Source organism: Chiloscyllium plagiosum, unplaced genomic scaffold (assembly GCF_037043375.1).
Source record: "Chiloscyllium plagiosum isolate Xiang-an unplaced genomic scaffold, Cpla_swu_hap1 HiC_scaffold_23, whole genome shotgun sequence".
Lineage (NCBI taxonomy): Eukaryota > Metazoa > Chordata > Chondrichthyes > Orectolobiformes > Hemiscylliidae > Chiloscyllium > Chiloscyllium plagiosum.
Window position 1 is genome coordinate 59,379,841 of NW_028270161.1, and position 15,873 is coordinate 59,395,713.

The window sequence follows — 15,873 nt, forward strand, 5'->3', positions numbered from 1 at the left end:
CAGATGTTGACAGGTAATGAAATGGCTTCAAAAATGAGATAACGAGAGTCCAGAGACAGAATGTTGCTGTTAGGAGAAAGGCAAGGCTGATGGTGTAGGGAATGCTGGATGACTAGAGAAATTAAGGTTTTGGTCAAGAAAAAGAAAGAAGCATGTGTCAGGTATTGACAGGATAGATCGAGTGAATCCTGAGAAGAGTATAAAGGCAATAGGAGTATACTTAAGAGGGAAATCAGGGGGGCAAAAAAGGGGGCATGAGATAGCTTTGACAAATAGAGTTAAGGAGAATTCAAAGGGATTTTATAAATACATTAAGGGCAAAAGTGTAACTAGGGAGAGAATAGGGCCCCCTCAAAGATCAGCAAAGCAGCCTATGTGTGGAAGCGCAGGAGCTGTGGGGAGATACTAAACAAGTATTTTGTCTCATTGTTTACTATGGAGAAGGACATGGAAAATATAGAATGTGGGGAATTGATGATGACAACTTTAAAAATGTTCAAATTACAGAGATGGAGGTGCTTGATGTCATGAAATGCATAAAGGTAGATAAATCCCCAGGACCTGATCAGATGTACGTTAGAACTCTGGGAAGCTAGGGAAGTAACTGCTGGGCCCTGTGCTGAAATATCTGGATCATCCATAGTCACAGATAAGATTAGATTAGATTACTTACAGTGTGGAAACAGGCCCTTCGGCCCAACAAGTCCACAACGCCCCGCCGAAGCGCAACCCACCCATACTCCTACATTTACCCCTTACCTAACACTACGGGCAATTTAGCATGGCCAATTCACCTGACCTGCACATTTTTGGACTGTGGGAGGAAACCGGAGCACCCGGAGGAAACCCACGCAGACACGGGGAGAATGTGCAAACTCCACACAGTCAGTCGCCTGAGGCGGGAATTGAACCCGGGTCTCTGGCACTGTGAGGCAGCAGTGCTAATCACTGTGCCACCGTGCCACCCATAAGGTGCCAGAAGAGTGAAAGTTTGCTGATGTGGTGCCACTATTTTAGAAAGGTGGTAAGGAAAAGCCAGAGAACAATAGTCTGGTGAGCCTGACATCGGTGGTGGGCAAGTTGTTGGAAGGAATCCTCAGGGACTGAATTTACTTGTACTTGGAAAGACCAGGATTGATTAGGGACAGTCAACACAGCTTTGTGCATGGGAAGTCATGTCTCATTAACATGATTGAGTTTTCTGAAGAAGAAACAAAGAGGGCTGATGAGGGCAGATCAGATTATGTGATCTATATGGACTTCAGTAAGGCAATCGACAAGGTTAGCAAGGGGAGACTGGTTAGCAAGGTTAATCTCACGGAATAAAAGGAGAACTAGCCATTTGGATACAGAACTGGCTCAAAGGTAGAAGACAGAGGGTGGTGGTGGAGGGTTGTTTTTCAGATTGGAGGCCTATGACCAGTGGAGTGCCACAAGGATCGGTGCTGGGTCCGCTACTTTTCGTCATGTTTTGGATGTGAGCATAAGAGGTAGTGTTAGTCAGTTTGCTGATGACACCAAAATTGGAGGTGTAATGGACAGACAAGAGGGTTACCTCAGATTACAACGAGATCTTGATCAGATGGGCCAATGGGCTGAGGAATGGCAGGTGGAGTTTAATTCAGATAAATGCGAGGTGCTGCATCTTGGAAAAGCAAATCTTAGCAGGACTTATACACTTAATGGTAAGATGCTAGGGAGTGATGCTGAACAAAAAGAGACCTTGGAGTGCAGGCTCATAGCTCCTTGAAAGTGGAGTCGCAGGTAGATAGGATAGTGATGGCAGCATTTGGTATGCTTCCCTTTATTAGTCAGAGTATTGAGTACAGAAGTTGGGAGATCATGTTGCTGCTGTACAGGACTTTGGTTAGGCCACTTTTGGAATATTACAGGCAATTCTGGTCTCCTTCCTATCAGAAGGATATTGTGAAACTTGAAAGGATGCAAAAATTACTTACAAGAATGTTGCCAGGGTTGAAAGATTTGAGCTATTGGGAGAGGCTGAATAGGCTGGAGCTGTTTTCTCTCACATTGGAGGCTAAATGGAACTGCCTGCTTCTCACTTATCAATTTGTATATGCTGATATCTGTATTTCCAGAACTGTGCTTTTATATCAAAGTTTCAAATCATGATTTTGCAAGTGGAAATTTGAGTAGCAGCAGAAACAATAAAAATGGTTGCCAAATAAAAGGAAGATTCATCATCAGCCTGGCTAACACTGGCCAGGTGACTTCAAGCTCTTGTGCATTAAACTAGTTAGATATGAACCTTTTAAGGGACCCATGGAGAACCAGTTAGGTCAAATTAATATAGTCAAGAAAGCTAATGTCCATTTTCAGACATGTAGCTGAGGACAAACACAGATAATGCTGGACACACTCAGCAGGTCTGGCGGCATCTGTGGAGACAGAAACAGAGTTAATGTTTCAAGTCTGTTACGATAGTTCTTTTGCTTTTGCATGCACAGAAGGACAACTGGTAACCATTAGTCACTATTCAATTTGGCAGTTGATAATATCTGTGCCTAATTTCAAGGTTAGTGTACAATATATATCAGCACTTTTACATAAGAAACATGATACGTTTTGATGTGATCCTTAACATTGTTGCAATATTCTGATTGATATTTCATCCTGAAAGTTTATCCAGAGGGACAAACAATAGAGGGACGGATCCTGTTCCTCAAAAATTCTTCAATTGCAGTGGCTATTCTGTGATATACATTTTGGATGCACCAGAATCCAGCAGCATTTCAGTTTTCAGCTAATTCAAATGTTCTCAGTGAGAATTTGGCAGGATAGATGTCTTGGATTCTTAGTCACCACTGCTCCCAGTCATATGCATGAAGGCGAAAGCCCCAAAATAACAGAGCTCTGGCATTTTTCTATTCATAATAGAAGCGGAAAATCAACCCTATTTTGGCACCACAAGTCATTTCTGTTGTTTATACATTTATTGCACATCATGTTTTTACACATGTAACATTTACATAAACAAAAGGGGTAACCAGACAATAGTTTGCATCCAAGAATGTGGCTGTTCTCCTTTTCTTACAACAGAGGTGGAAGGGGTTATTCTCAATCACCAATTACCACCGTAACCAAGAATCAACTCCAGAGAGTAATCAAACCATGACTGTGTTTGTATTTTCCTGTTGACTCCTCCAATAAATTAGGTGAAAAGTTGGAAGCTAGAATCTTGCAAGGCTTTTGTTTGACAGATTGAGGGATTATGAAAGGATTTATGATTATTGCAAATAGCAAAGTGTGTATTTACAGGGTTAAACAAATTGAGCTATTTTACAAAACTTTCTAGAATCATGGTAGATAGATAAAATCCAGGATTTAAACAAGAGGAAATATGGTGGTCAAAAGGTAACAAATTTCACAATATTAGAATGCTGATAATCAATAACTGGCAACAAAAACTCACTAGAGAAGCTCTGCGGGATCTTCTACTCATAGGCTGATCAAAAGGTGGACTATTCATCTGCAGTTTTTCCAAATATCCATCAGGCAATCTAATGTCTGCAGGCAGTGATAGCCTCTTATTGACATCCTGAAAATAGAAAAAGAAACAATTCATTGGCCTAATATTCCAAAAAGCCTTCCAAATTCAGAGTCAGAACCCTATTATACCTGAACTGCTTTGCAATTATTTCTCCAACTGTCTATTTTCAGCCTCCTCTCTTCCTCAGCTACATACTGACTCCTTGGTGAACTCACCTGCAAACTTTGGCAGTTTGCCAAAGCAGGTCAGCATTTCCAGGAGTTTGACAGAGTTGAGATGAAGGTCCAGTGATATAATTTCAAGGCAGGAATGTGTATGAATTGGGAGTGAGACTTGTAGGTTACAATGTTTTCATGTACCTATGGTCACAGGTTTGGTCAGTGCTGTCAAAAGGTCGGTGACCTACTGTAGTTCATCTTATAAATGTTGTATGATGTTACTGTGTACATTGGTAGTGGAAATCAAAAGATGCCCATCAAGGGTGCTGCTTTCTCCTGGATGGAGTTGAGTTTTCGACAGTTGCTGGAGAAGTGAGGATTTCTCTGTCAGGTTCCTGACTTTTATTTTCAAATGTGCACAGGCTTTGGAGAATCTAGATGGAAGTTACTTGCCATAGGTTGTCCAGTTACTTGTTCTTAAAATATGAGCAACACTGGCAAGATTAACATGATCAGTTCATTCCTAATTGTCCTTGTAAAGTTGATGGTGAGCCACCTTCTTGAATGGTTGCAGTATTTGTAGTGTAGTTACGTTGTTTGGAATTGAGTTCCAGGAATTTGGCTCAGTAACAATATATTTTGAAAGGCAATATAATTCAAAGTCAGGATTGTGTGCGCCTTGGCTGGGAACTTGCAGATGGTGGTGTTCCCATGTACCTCCTACACACTTCCTTCTATGTGGTACAGATCACAGGTTTGAAAGTTATGACCTGGAGGATTGTTGCTGTGCATTTTGTGCATGATATGCACTGGTGCGATAATGTGAGAGTGACTAATTCAAAGTTTGTGCGAAGATTTGTAGCTCGGGTGCTCGTTGCTGTGGTTCTGTTCGCCGAGCTGGAAGTTTTTGTTGCAAACGTTTCGTCCCCTGGCTAGGCGACATCATCAGTGCTTGGGAGCCTCCTGCGAAGCGCTTCTTTGATGTTTCCTCCGGTGTTTATAGTGGTCTGTCCCTGCCGCTTTCGGTTGTCAGTTTCAGCTGTCCGCTGTAGTGGTTGGTATATTGGGTCCAGGTCGATGTGTTTGTTGATGGAGTTTGTGGATGAATGCCATGCCTCTAGGAATTCCCTGGCTGTTCTCTGTCTGGCTTGCCCTATGATAGTAGTGTTGTCCCAGTCAAATTCATGTTGCTTGTTGTCTGCGTGTGTGGCTACTAAGGATAGCTGGTCGTGTCGTTTCGTGGCTAGTTGATGTTCATGTATGCGGATTGTTAGCTGTCTTCCTGTTTGTCCTATATAGTGTTTTGTGCAGTCCTACCACAAATTCAACCCAAACTCTGGGTCAGATATGTCGATGACACGTTTGTAATCATTAAAAACACGGAAATAGAAAAAACACACCGGATCATCAACGCCACACTCACAGGAATCCGATTCACGAGAGAAGAAGAAAAGGATAGCCAACTCCCATTCCTAGACGTGATGGTACAGAGAACACCGAACGGAGAATTCACTACAAGGGTATACAGGAAAGCCACACACACAGACCAAATCCTAAACTATGGAAGTAACCACCCCAACACACACAAACGAAGTTGCATCAGGACACTATTCAAAAGGGCCACAACACACTGCAGTACACCAGAACTGCAAAAAGAAGAAGAGGAACACCTATACAAGGTATTCGCCAAAAACAGATACCCGCGCAACTTCATCAACAGATGCCTAAGAGAAAGACCATGGAACGAGGACATACCACAACCAAAAGGACTAGCCACACTACCATACATCAGGAGCATCTCGGAACTGACAGCCAGACTACTGCGACCCCTAGGACTCATAACGGCACACAAACCAACAGCCACGCTCAGACAACTCACCAGAACAAAGGACCCGATACCCAACATGAGCAAAACTAATGTAGTGTACAAAATACCATGCAAGGACTGCACAAAACACTATATAGGACAGCTAACAATCCGCATACATGAACATCAACTAGCCACGAAACGACACGACCAGCTATCCTTAGTAGCCACACACGCAGACAACAAGCAACATGAATTCGACTGGGACAACACTACTATCATAGGGCAAGCCAGACAGAGAACAGCCAGGGAATTCCTAGAGGCATGGCATTCATCCACAAACTCCATCAACAAACACATCGACCTAGACCCAATATACCAACCACTACAGCGGACAGCTGAAACTGACAACCGAAAGCGGCAGGGACAGACCACTATAAACACCGGAGGAAACATCAAAGAAGCGCTTCGCAGGAGGCTCCCAAGCACTGATGATGTCGCCTAGCCAGGGGACGAAACGTTTGCAACAAAAACTTCCAGCTCGGCGAACAGAACCACAGCAGAGTGACTAATATTTTGGGTGTGGAAAGAGTGCCAAAATAAATGCTGCAATATCCTGGATGATATCAAGCTTCTTGAGTCATGTTGGAGCTGGACTCATCTGGGAAAGCAGAGAGGATTCCATTGTGTCTGACTTGAGGCTTGCAGGTGGTAGACAGGCTTTGAGAGGAATTACTCACTGCAGACTTCTTAGCCTCTGACTTGCTTTTTTGGTGACAGTATTTATATTACTGGCCCAGTTAAGCTTTAAGAGTCAGAATTATACAGCATGGAAACAGATCCTTTGGGTCCAACAAGTCCATGCCAATCATAGACCCAAACTAAACATTCCCGTGCTTGGCCCACATCCCTCCAAACATTTCTTATTCATGTACTTATCCAAGTGTCTTTTAAAACATTGTAACTGTAACAATGTCCTTTGGAAGTTCATTCGACCCATAAACCACTCTCTGTGTAAAAACGTTGCCCCTCATGTTGTTTTAAAATCTTTCTCCTCTCACCTTAAAAAAAAAAATGCCCTCTAGTCTTTAAATCTCTCATCCTACGGAAAAGACATCTGCCATTTAACTTATCTATACCCCTCATAATTTTATAAACCTCTATAAGGTTAATCTTCTCTCTGCTCAAGTGTAAAAGGTTCAGCTTCTCCTTATAACTCAAACCATCCATTCCTGGCAACATCCTGGTAAATCTTTTCTAAACACTCTCCAGCTGAGTAACATCTTTTCAACAACAGGGAAACCAGAACTAGACACAGTACTCCAAAAGAGGCCTCACTAATATCTTGTACAACCTCAACATGACATTGTACCTCCCATACTCAAAGATCTGAGGAAAGAAGGCAGGTTTGCAAAACACCTTAACCACTCTGTCTTTTTGGTCAATGGTGACTTCCAGAATGTTGATATTGGGGAATTCAGCAATGGCAATACTGTTGCATATTAATAGGAGACAGTTAAATTCTCTTTTATGTGGCATTTGTGCAGCACGAATGTTGCTTGTCATTTTAGCTCCTTCCTCAATACTTTTAAGGAGGCATGAACGTTTTTTTAGATTAGATTAGATTACAGTGTGGAAACAGGCCCTTCGGCCCAACAAGTCCTCACCGACCCGCCGAAGCGAAACCCACCCATAACCCTACATTTACCCCTTACCTAACACTACAGGCAATTTAGTATGGCCAATTCACCTGACCCTGCACATCTTTGGACTGTGGGAGGAAACCGGAGCACCCGGAGGAAACCCACACAGACACGGGGAGAACGTGCAAACTCCACACAGTCAGTCGCCTGAGGCGGGAATTGAACCCGGGTCTCTGGCGCTGTGAGGCAGCAGTGCTAACCACTGTGCCACCGTGCCGCCCACTATTTCAGTATTGAAGGTGCTTTGAACATAATAATTAGAAAGTCCTGAGTTTTGCGTTTATGGTGATGAAGTGATGATGAAGCAGGTGTACGATAATTAGGCCTTGAACACGGTCCTAAGGAAATCCTGCAGTGATGTCCTGGGGTTGAAATGATTGGCTGCCAATGGCTACACATGACTAACTATGGAGAGATTTTCCAATTCCCACTGACTTCAATTTTACTGGAGCACTTTGATGGCATGCACGAAGCCAAATGTAGCTTTGACGTCAAGGCAATTGTTCCCATCATCTCTAGTATTCAGCTCTCTCATCAAATTTTTGCTCTGAAGGGGCATTAAGGTCAAGAGTCAAATGGTCTTGGTGGAAGCCAAATTTAGCTTCAGTGACAGGTTACTGGTAAGTACCAGATAGAGTTGCCAAAATGAGGGTCCTGAACTCATTAAAAAATTTCAGAGGATTCTATAAATGGGGACAGGGAAGCTGACGGATGGATGAATTCAGGTAGGCCATGGCTTCTATCACTTGTAACCATCTTTTATTCTGATAACTAACTCCATCTCCTGCATGATCTGTTTCACGGAAGGAACAACCATGACTAATAACTCAATCCTGCAGTTTAAACTAAAATTAACCACATGAGGGCAGCAAGGACTCTTCTTCTGAACTCTTAGCATGAGCAATTCCACAGCTTTTAGATTAGATTCCCTACAGTGTGGAAATAGGCCCTTCGGCCCAATCAGTCCACACCGACCCTCCGAAGAGTAACCCACCCAGACTCATTTCCTTCTGAGTAATGCACCTAACACTATGGACAATTTAGCATGGCCAATTCACCTGACCTGATCTTTGGACTGTGGGAGGAAACCGGAGCACCCAGAGGAAACCCATGCAGACACAGGAAGGATGTGCAAACTCCCACAGTCAGTCGCCCGAGGCTAGGACCCTTGGGCTGTAAGGCAGCAGTGCTCACCACTGAGCCACTGTGCCGCCCCAATTAATTCAAATATGAACAAATGGTTAAAGTAGAAAATTGTTAATAAGGATAATTGACGTGCAGACAATTGAACACATACATTCTTTTTTTTCTACCAGCGTCAATTGCTAAAGAAACCAAGTTAAGATAATCAGAAGGTTAGATAGGGTGGACAGTGAGAGCTCTTTTCCTCAGATGGTGATGGCTAGCATGAGGGGGCAGAGCTTTAGGTTGCGGGGTGATAGATATAGGACAGATGTCAGAGGTAGTTTCTTTACTCAGAGTAGTAGGGGCGTAGACCGCACTGCCTACAACAGTAGTAGACTCATCAGCTTTAAGGGCATTTAAATGGTCACTGGATAGACATATGAAATAGTGCAGATTAGGTGGGCATCAGATTGGTTTTACAGGTCGGCGTAACATCAAGGGCCGAAAGTGCTGTAAAGCTCTCTGTTCAATCATATGCTGAATTTCTTTACACCCGATATGGTGGTCTTTCAGCCGGCATGGTGGTCAACGGAGAAATAAGAAAAGGATGACCACCTTATTGGGATTGTACTACAGACCCCCAATAGTCTGAGGTAAATTGAGAAACAAATTTGCAAGATCTCAATTTTCTGTAAGAATAATGGGGTGGTTTAAGAATTAGGGTGGTTTAAAATCCCCTATTATTAAGAATAATAGGGGATTTTAACTTTCCAAACATAGACGATGACTGCCAGAGTTTTTGAGAGTTTAGATGGAGAGAATTTATTAAGCGTGTACAAGAAAATTTACTGATTCAGTATGTGGATGAGAAGGTCTGTATTCCTGATGAAGGGCTTTTGCCTGAAACGTCGATTTTCTTGCTCCTCGGATGCTGCCTGAACTGCTGTGCTTTTTCAGCACCACTAATCCAGAAGCTGGTTTCCAGCATCTGCAGCCATTGTTTTCACCTAGGTGCAATACTTGACCTACTCTTGGGAAATAAGACATGGCAGGTGGTTGAGGTGTCAGTGGGGGAGCACTTTGGGGCCAGCGACCATAATTCTATTAGTTTTTAAATAATGATGGACAAGGTTAGACTGGATTGAAGGCTAAAGTTCGAATTGGAGGAAGGCCAATTTTGACAGTATTAGGCAAGAACTTTCAAAAGTTCATTGGGGCCGCATGTTCACAGGTAAAGGGGCAACTGGATAATAGGAAGCCTTCAAAAATGAGATGAGAGTCCAGAGACAGTATATTCAGAGACTGCAAGGTTGGTTGGTGCAGGGAATGCCAGATGACTAGAGAAATTGACGTTTTGATCAAGAAAAAGAAGGAAGCATATGTCAGGTATAGACAGCAGAGATGGAGTGAATCCTGACAGGAGTATAAAGGCAGTAGGAGTAAACTTAAGAAGGAAATCAAGAGGGCAAAAAGGGGACATGAGGTAGCTTTGGCAATAGGGTTAAGGGGAATTCAAAGCGATTTTATAAACACATAAGGTTAAAAGAGTAACTCGGGAGAGAATAGGGCCCCACAAGCCTATGTGTGGAACTGCAGGAGTTGGGGGAGATACAAAACGAGTATATTGCATCAGTGTTTACTGTGGACAAGGACATGGAAGATACACAGAATGTGAAGAAGTAGATGGTAACAGCTTGAAAAATGTCCACATTACAGAGACAGAGGTGCCTGATCGCTGAAAAAAAGCATAAAGGTGGATAAATCATCCCTGATCAGCTGTAGCCTCGAGCCCTGTGGAAAGCTAGCAAAGTGATTGCTGGGCCCCTTGTTGAGATATTTAGATCATCAATAGTCACAGGTGAGGTACCAGAAGAGTGGAGGTTGGCTAACGTGGTGCCACTATTTAAGAAAGGTGATAAGGAAAAGTCAGGATACTATGACCGCTGAGCCTGATATCGGTAGTGGACAAATTGTTGGAGGGAAATTTGAGGTACAGGATTTACATGTACTTGGAAAGGCAAGCACTAATTTGGGACAGTCAATATGGCGTTCTGCTTGGGAAATTGTGTCTCACGAACTTGATTGAGTTTTCTGAAGAAGTAACAAAAAAAAATTGATGGCGGCAAATCGGTGGACGTGATCGATATGGACTTCAGTAAGGCGTGGGACAAGGTTCATTATGGTAGACCAGTTAGTCAGGTTAGATCACGTGGAATACAGGGAGAACTTGCCATTGGATACAGAACTGGCTTGAAGGTAAAAGACAGAGGTTGGTGGTGGAGGGTTGCTTTTCAGACTGGAGGCCTGTGACCAGTGGTGTGCCACAAAGATTGGTGCTTGTTTCACTGCTTTTCGTCATTTACACAAATGATTTCGATGTGATCATAGGAGGTTGTAGTTGCAAGTTTGCAGATGACACCAAAATTGGAGGTGTAGTGGACAGTGAAAGAGGTTACCTCGGAGTACAACGGCATCTTGAACAAATGGGCCAATAGGCCGAGGAGTGGCAGATGGAGTTTAGTTTAAATAAATGTGAGGTGCTGCATTTTGGAAAGGCAAAACAGGGCAGGTCTTATACACTTAATGGTAAGGTCATGGGGAGTGTTGCTGAACAAAGAGACCTTGGTGTGCAGGTTCAAACTCCTTGAAAGTGGAGTCGCAGGTAGATAGGGTAGTGACGGTGGTGTTCCGTTTGCTTTCCTTTATTGGTAACAGTGTCAAGTATAGGAATTAGGAGATCACATTGCGGCTGTATAGGACATTGGTTAGACCATTTTTGGAATATTGTGTGCAATTTTGGTCTCCCCCTGTTCAGAAGGATTTTATGAAACTTGATAGGGTTCGGAAAAATTTACAAGGATGTTGCCACGGTTGGAGAGTTTGAGCTGTAGTCTAGGGCAGTTTCCCTGGAGTATCGGAGGCTGAAGTGTGACCTTATAGAGGTTTATAAAATCATGAGGGACATGGATAGAGTAGATGGACAAGATCTTTTTGCTGGGGTGGGAGTGTCCCAAACTAGAGGGCATAGATTTCGGGTGAAGGGGATAAATTTAAAAGGGAATCTAAGGGGAAACTTTTTCACACAGAGGGTGGTGCGTGTATGAAATGATCTGCCAGTGGTGGAGGCTGGTACAATTACAACATTTAAAAAGCATCTGGATGGATGTATGAATAGGAAGTGTTGAGAGAGATATGGGCCAAGTACAGGCAAATGGGACTAGATTAATTTAGGATGTCTGATTGGCATGGACGAGTTGAATCGAAGGATCTGTTTCCGGGCTGCACATCTCTATGATTCTTTTTGATGATCAGCACCTGAATAAGTAGTGATTTGAGGTGATCCTGGCCAACTGACCCTGAGCAAGATGGCAAGTGTACTCAGATCTGCTCAGCTATACAAACTAAAATAAGGTCAAACAACTTTGCCTCAAAATTTCTACATAACTACTAAAATGTGTAGCATATTGTTAAAAGTGAGATATTTAATTTTTGATTTTCTATTTTTCTAATTCTGTCTATTCTCAGATGACTTTTCTAATTGATTGTGACAATACATACTTTTACTGCATGTTTGCAATGTGAAAAATCCCATGGTCCAAATGAAAATTCCAGGATCTGTATGTAGAAGCTATTTTAGAACATAGAACATAGAAGAATACAGCGCAGTACAGGCCCTTTGGCCCTCGATGTTGCGCCGATCCAAGCCCACCTAACCTACACTAGCCCACTATCCTCCATATGCCTATCCAATGCACGTTTAAATGCCCATAATGAAGGAGAGTCCACCACTGCTACTGGCAGGGCATTCCATGAACTCACGACTCGCTGAGTAAAGAATCTACCCCTAACATCTGTCCTATACCTACCCCCCCTTAATTTAAAGCTATGCCCCCTTGTAATAGCTGACTCCATACGTGGAAAAAGATTCTCACTGTCGACCCTATCTAAACCCCTAACCATCTTGTACACCTCTATCAAGTCACCCCTAAACCTTCTTTTCTCCAATGAAAACAGCCCCAAGTGCCTCAGCCTTTCCTCATACGATCTTCCTACCATACCAGGCAACATCCTGGTAAACCTCCTCTGCACCCGTTCCAGTGCCTCCACATCCTTCCTATAGTATGGGGACCAAAACTGCACACAATACTCCAGATGCGGCCGCACCAGAGTCTTATACAACTGCAACATTACCTCAGTACTCCGGAACTCAATTCCTCTACCAATAAAAGCCAGTACGCCATATGCCTTCTTCACCGCACTATTTACCTGGGTGGCAACTTTCAAAGATTTGTGTACATGGACACCAAGATCTTTCTGCTCATCCACACTACCAAGTATCCGACCGTTAGCCCAGTACCCCATCTTTTTATTACTCTTACCAAAATGAATCACCTCACACTTAGCTACATTGAACTCCATTTGCCACCTTTCTGCCCAGTTCTGCAGCTTATCTATATCCCGCTGTAACCTGCCACATCCTTCCTCACTGTCTACCACTCCTCCGACTTTCGTATCATCCGCAAACTTGCTCACCCAACCTTCTAGCCCCTCCTCCAGGTCATTTATAAAAATGACAAACAGCAATGGTCCCAAAACAGATCCTTGCGGAACACCGCTAGTGACAGCACTCCAAGATGAACCTTTGCCATCAACTACTACCCTCTGTCTTCTTCCAGCCAGCCAACTCCTAATCCAAACCTCCAACTCACCCTCAATGCCATACCTCCGTATTTTTTGCAGTAGTCTACCATGGGGAACCTTATCAAACGCCTTACTAAAATCCATATACACCACATCTACTGCTTTCCCCTCGTCCACCTCCTTAGTCACCTTCTCAAAGAATTCAATAAGGTTTGTGAGGCACGACCTGCCCTTCACAAAACCATGCTGACTATCCTTGATCACATTATTCCTATCCAGATGTTCATAAATCCTATCCCTTACAATTCTCTCTAAGATTTTACCCACAACAGAAGTGAGACTCACCGGCCTATAGTTACTAGGGTTATCCCTACTCCCCTTCTTAAACAAGGGAACCACATTTGCTAGCCTCCAATCTTCTGGCACTACTCCTGTAGACAACGAGGACATAAAAATCAAGGCCAATGGCTCTGCAATCTCCTCCCTTGCTTCCCAGAGAATCCTAGGATAAATGCCATCAGGCCCAGGGGACTTATCTATTTTCACCCTTTCCAGGATTTCCAACACCTCTTCTCTACATACCTCAAAGCCATCCATTCTACTTAATTGTGACTCGGTACTCACATCGACAACAATGACCTGTTCCTGAGTGAATACTGACGAAAAGTATTCATTCAGTGTCTCCCCAATCTCTTCAGCCTCCACACGCAACTTCCCACTACTATCCTTGACTGGACCTATTCCTACCCTAGTCATTCTTTTATTCCTGACATACCTATAGAAAGCCTTAGGGTTTTCCCTAATCCTACCAACTAAGGACCTTTCATGTCCCCTCCTTGCTGCTCTTAGCTCTTTTCAAAGCAATTTCTTGCACTACACTAAACGTTGAGCATAGAATTCAGAGCCTTTCCCTAAGGTTGTGGAACTTTGTTTAGCCATTCAATAAGATCAGAGTATTCCACATATCTACCTACTCCTGATAACATTCCACGCCCTGTTTATCAGGGATCTATTTATTGCTACCTTAAAAATACTCACAGGCCTGTTTCCACCACCTTCTGAGGAACAGAGTTCCAAAGATTCGATGAAACAATTCTTACCTCGGTCTTAAAGAGGCAACCCTTCATTTTTAAACCATTACTCCAGTTGAAAATGCTCCCACAACTGGAAACATCCTTTCTGCATCCATTCTGTCAAGACCCCTCAGGATCTTGTATGTTTGTTGAATGCAATTTTTAGCTCCATACTTACTTGGACAAGAAAGAAAAATAGTATCTAAAATCTGAGACATAAATATTACAGATTTTCTTGGTGAGCTTTGTACTAACTATTAATTTGTAAATGGTAGCTTCCAAATGAAGAGAGTGATTTCTCCATGATAGTTCCACTTATTCATTTTGCTGCTTTAGATATTTTTCTCAACTTTGAAGGCATTTAATTGGTAGCTCAATAAACTGTGATTATTTGTTAATTGTATTTTCCTTTTTATTAAATCAGTTGCAGCACGAGCAAAACTGCAGTTTAAGATCACGCATAACTAAAAGTTAAGATGTTAATGATGTGCATGAAATAAAAGATTTACACTTGTACAGATATTCTACTGATATTATTGCATATTGAAGGCCTATTCTACTTAGATCCACACACAACTGTCTAGTTTCCTAATGTAGAGTTGAGCACATAATCAAATGGTAAATTTAAGACAACTGCATTTCGTAAATTGTTATACAAAACCTACCTCCACCGAGATTCTCCTGTGTAAGTGGTTCCTCATACGAACACGGGTAGGTGACTGTACCTCATCAGATGACGTTCCAGAAGCTTGGTCACTCTCACCATCTGAACCTATTTTCAAATTCTCATGGACTATATCTGAACAGTAAGGGCAGAAAGACAAATCAGCCACAGTTTCTTGAAACCTGAGAGTAGAAATATTATATAAAAATATGCAGAAAAAGAAATTATGAAATATAACAACATTCTGACACAATGCTATGTTATTGTACTTCATCACAACCTATAATTCCTAACTTTTATTTCATTTTCAACTACTATTTGGTTTGTTTTACTGGTGGAAAATTATGTTATCTGTAAAGTTGGTACAAGTTTTTTGTGCAAAAAGCTGGTCAAAGTTTGACGCAATCAACTTTGTTGTAATAACTAATTTACAACAAAATAAATAATTCAACAACTAATAATTTATTTTTCAACGCTGTCACAATTGCAGACTACATGGAATATATTTTCTGGGTATCTGTTCTAATTCAGTACGACCAGAATAAAAATAACAATAGCATGTAGACAAGATAAAGGCAGTTCAACCAGGATTTCTTTTATAATTCAAACAATATTTTGTTTGATTCCTCCAGAAATAAACACAAACTAATTATGACAATTATATATGCTGTTTTCCATTATAGTGGCAGGAAATTACTTCAGTAATTAATTTCAATTAAATACAAAAACTACTTCCGAAATCAGTATGTTTTTAGCCCAACAACTTAGCTTATATCTAATGATGTCCTAAATTTTGAAGCAAAATTAGACACTTGGTCATTTTGGAAATATTACAGCAGGTGGCTAAACATTTGGTCAGAGGTAAGCTTTAAGAACTATTGTAAAGGAAGAAAAAACAGACAGAGAGATGGAGAGGATCCAGGAATTTAGAGCCTTTACAGCTGACCATCAATGGCAATGTTGTGAAAATAAAGCATCTTCAACAGGCCAAAACTGAATTGCCCATTTTAATTCAGGGAAGTATAAAATGAAGCAGGGAGCAAAGAAAAATTAGAAAATAATTATACAATTATTGGATTCCCTGTAAAATTTTTAAAAATGACAAAGGTAAAAGTAGCGCCAGGTCAAAAGAGTAGCATTGCTAATCAGAGATAGTATAACAGCTGAAGAAAGGGATGTCGTTGAGGAGAG

The 15,873-nt window shown here is 42.0% G+C and overlaps 1 protein-coding gene across 7 annotated transcripts in view; it reads right to left on the reverse strand.

Moving 5' to 3' along the window:
• Positions 1-15,873, reverse strand: part of cdk17 (cyclin dependent kinase 17) — a 229,258-nt gene that overhangs the window by 78,287 nt on the left and 135,098 nt on the right. For all 7 annotated transcript variants that reach the window (XM_087999735.1, XM_043713287.2, XM_087999731.1 and 4 more), the window contains 2 exons: positions 14,684-14,817; positions 3,434-3,559 (listed from right to left, as the gene is read on the reverse strand). In XM_087999735.1, the coding sequence (XP_087855861.1) occupies positions 3,434-3,559; positions 14,684-14,817 (260 nt within the window). The remainder of the gene's footprint in view (positions 1-3,433; positions 3,560-14,683; positions 14,818-15,873) is intronic.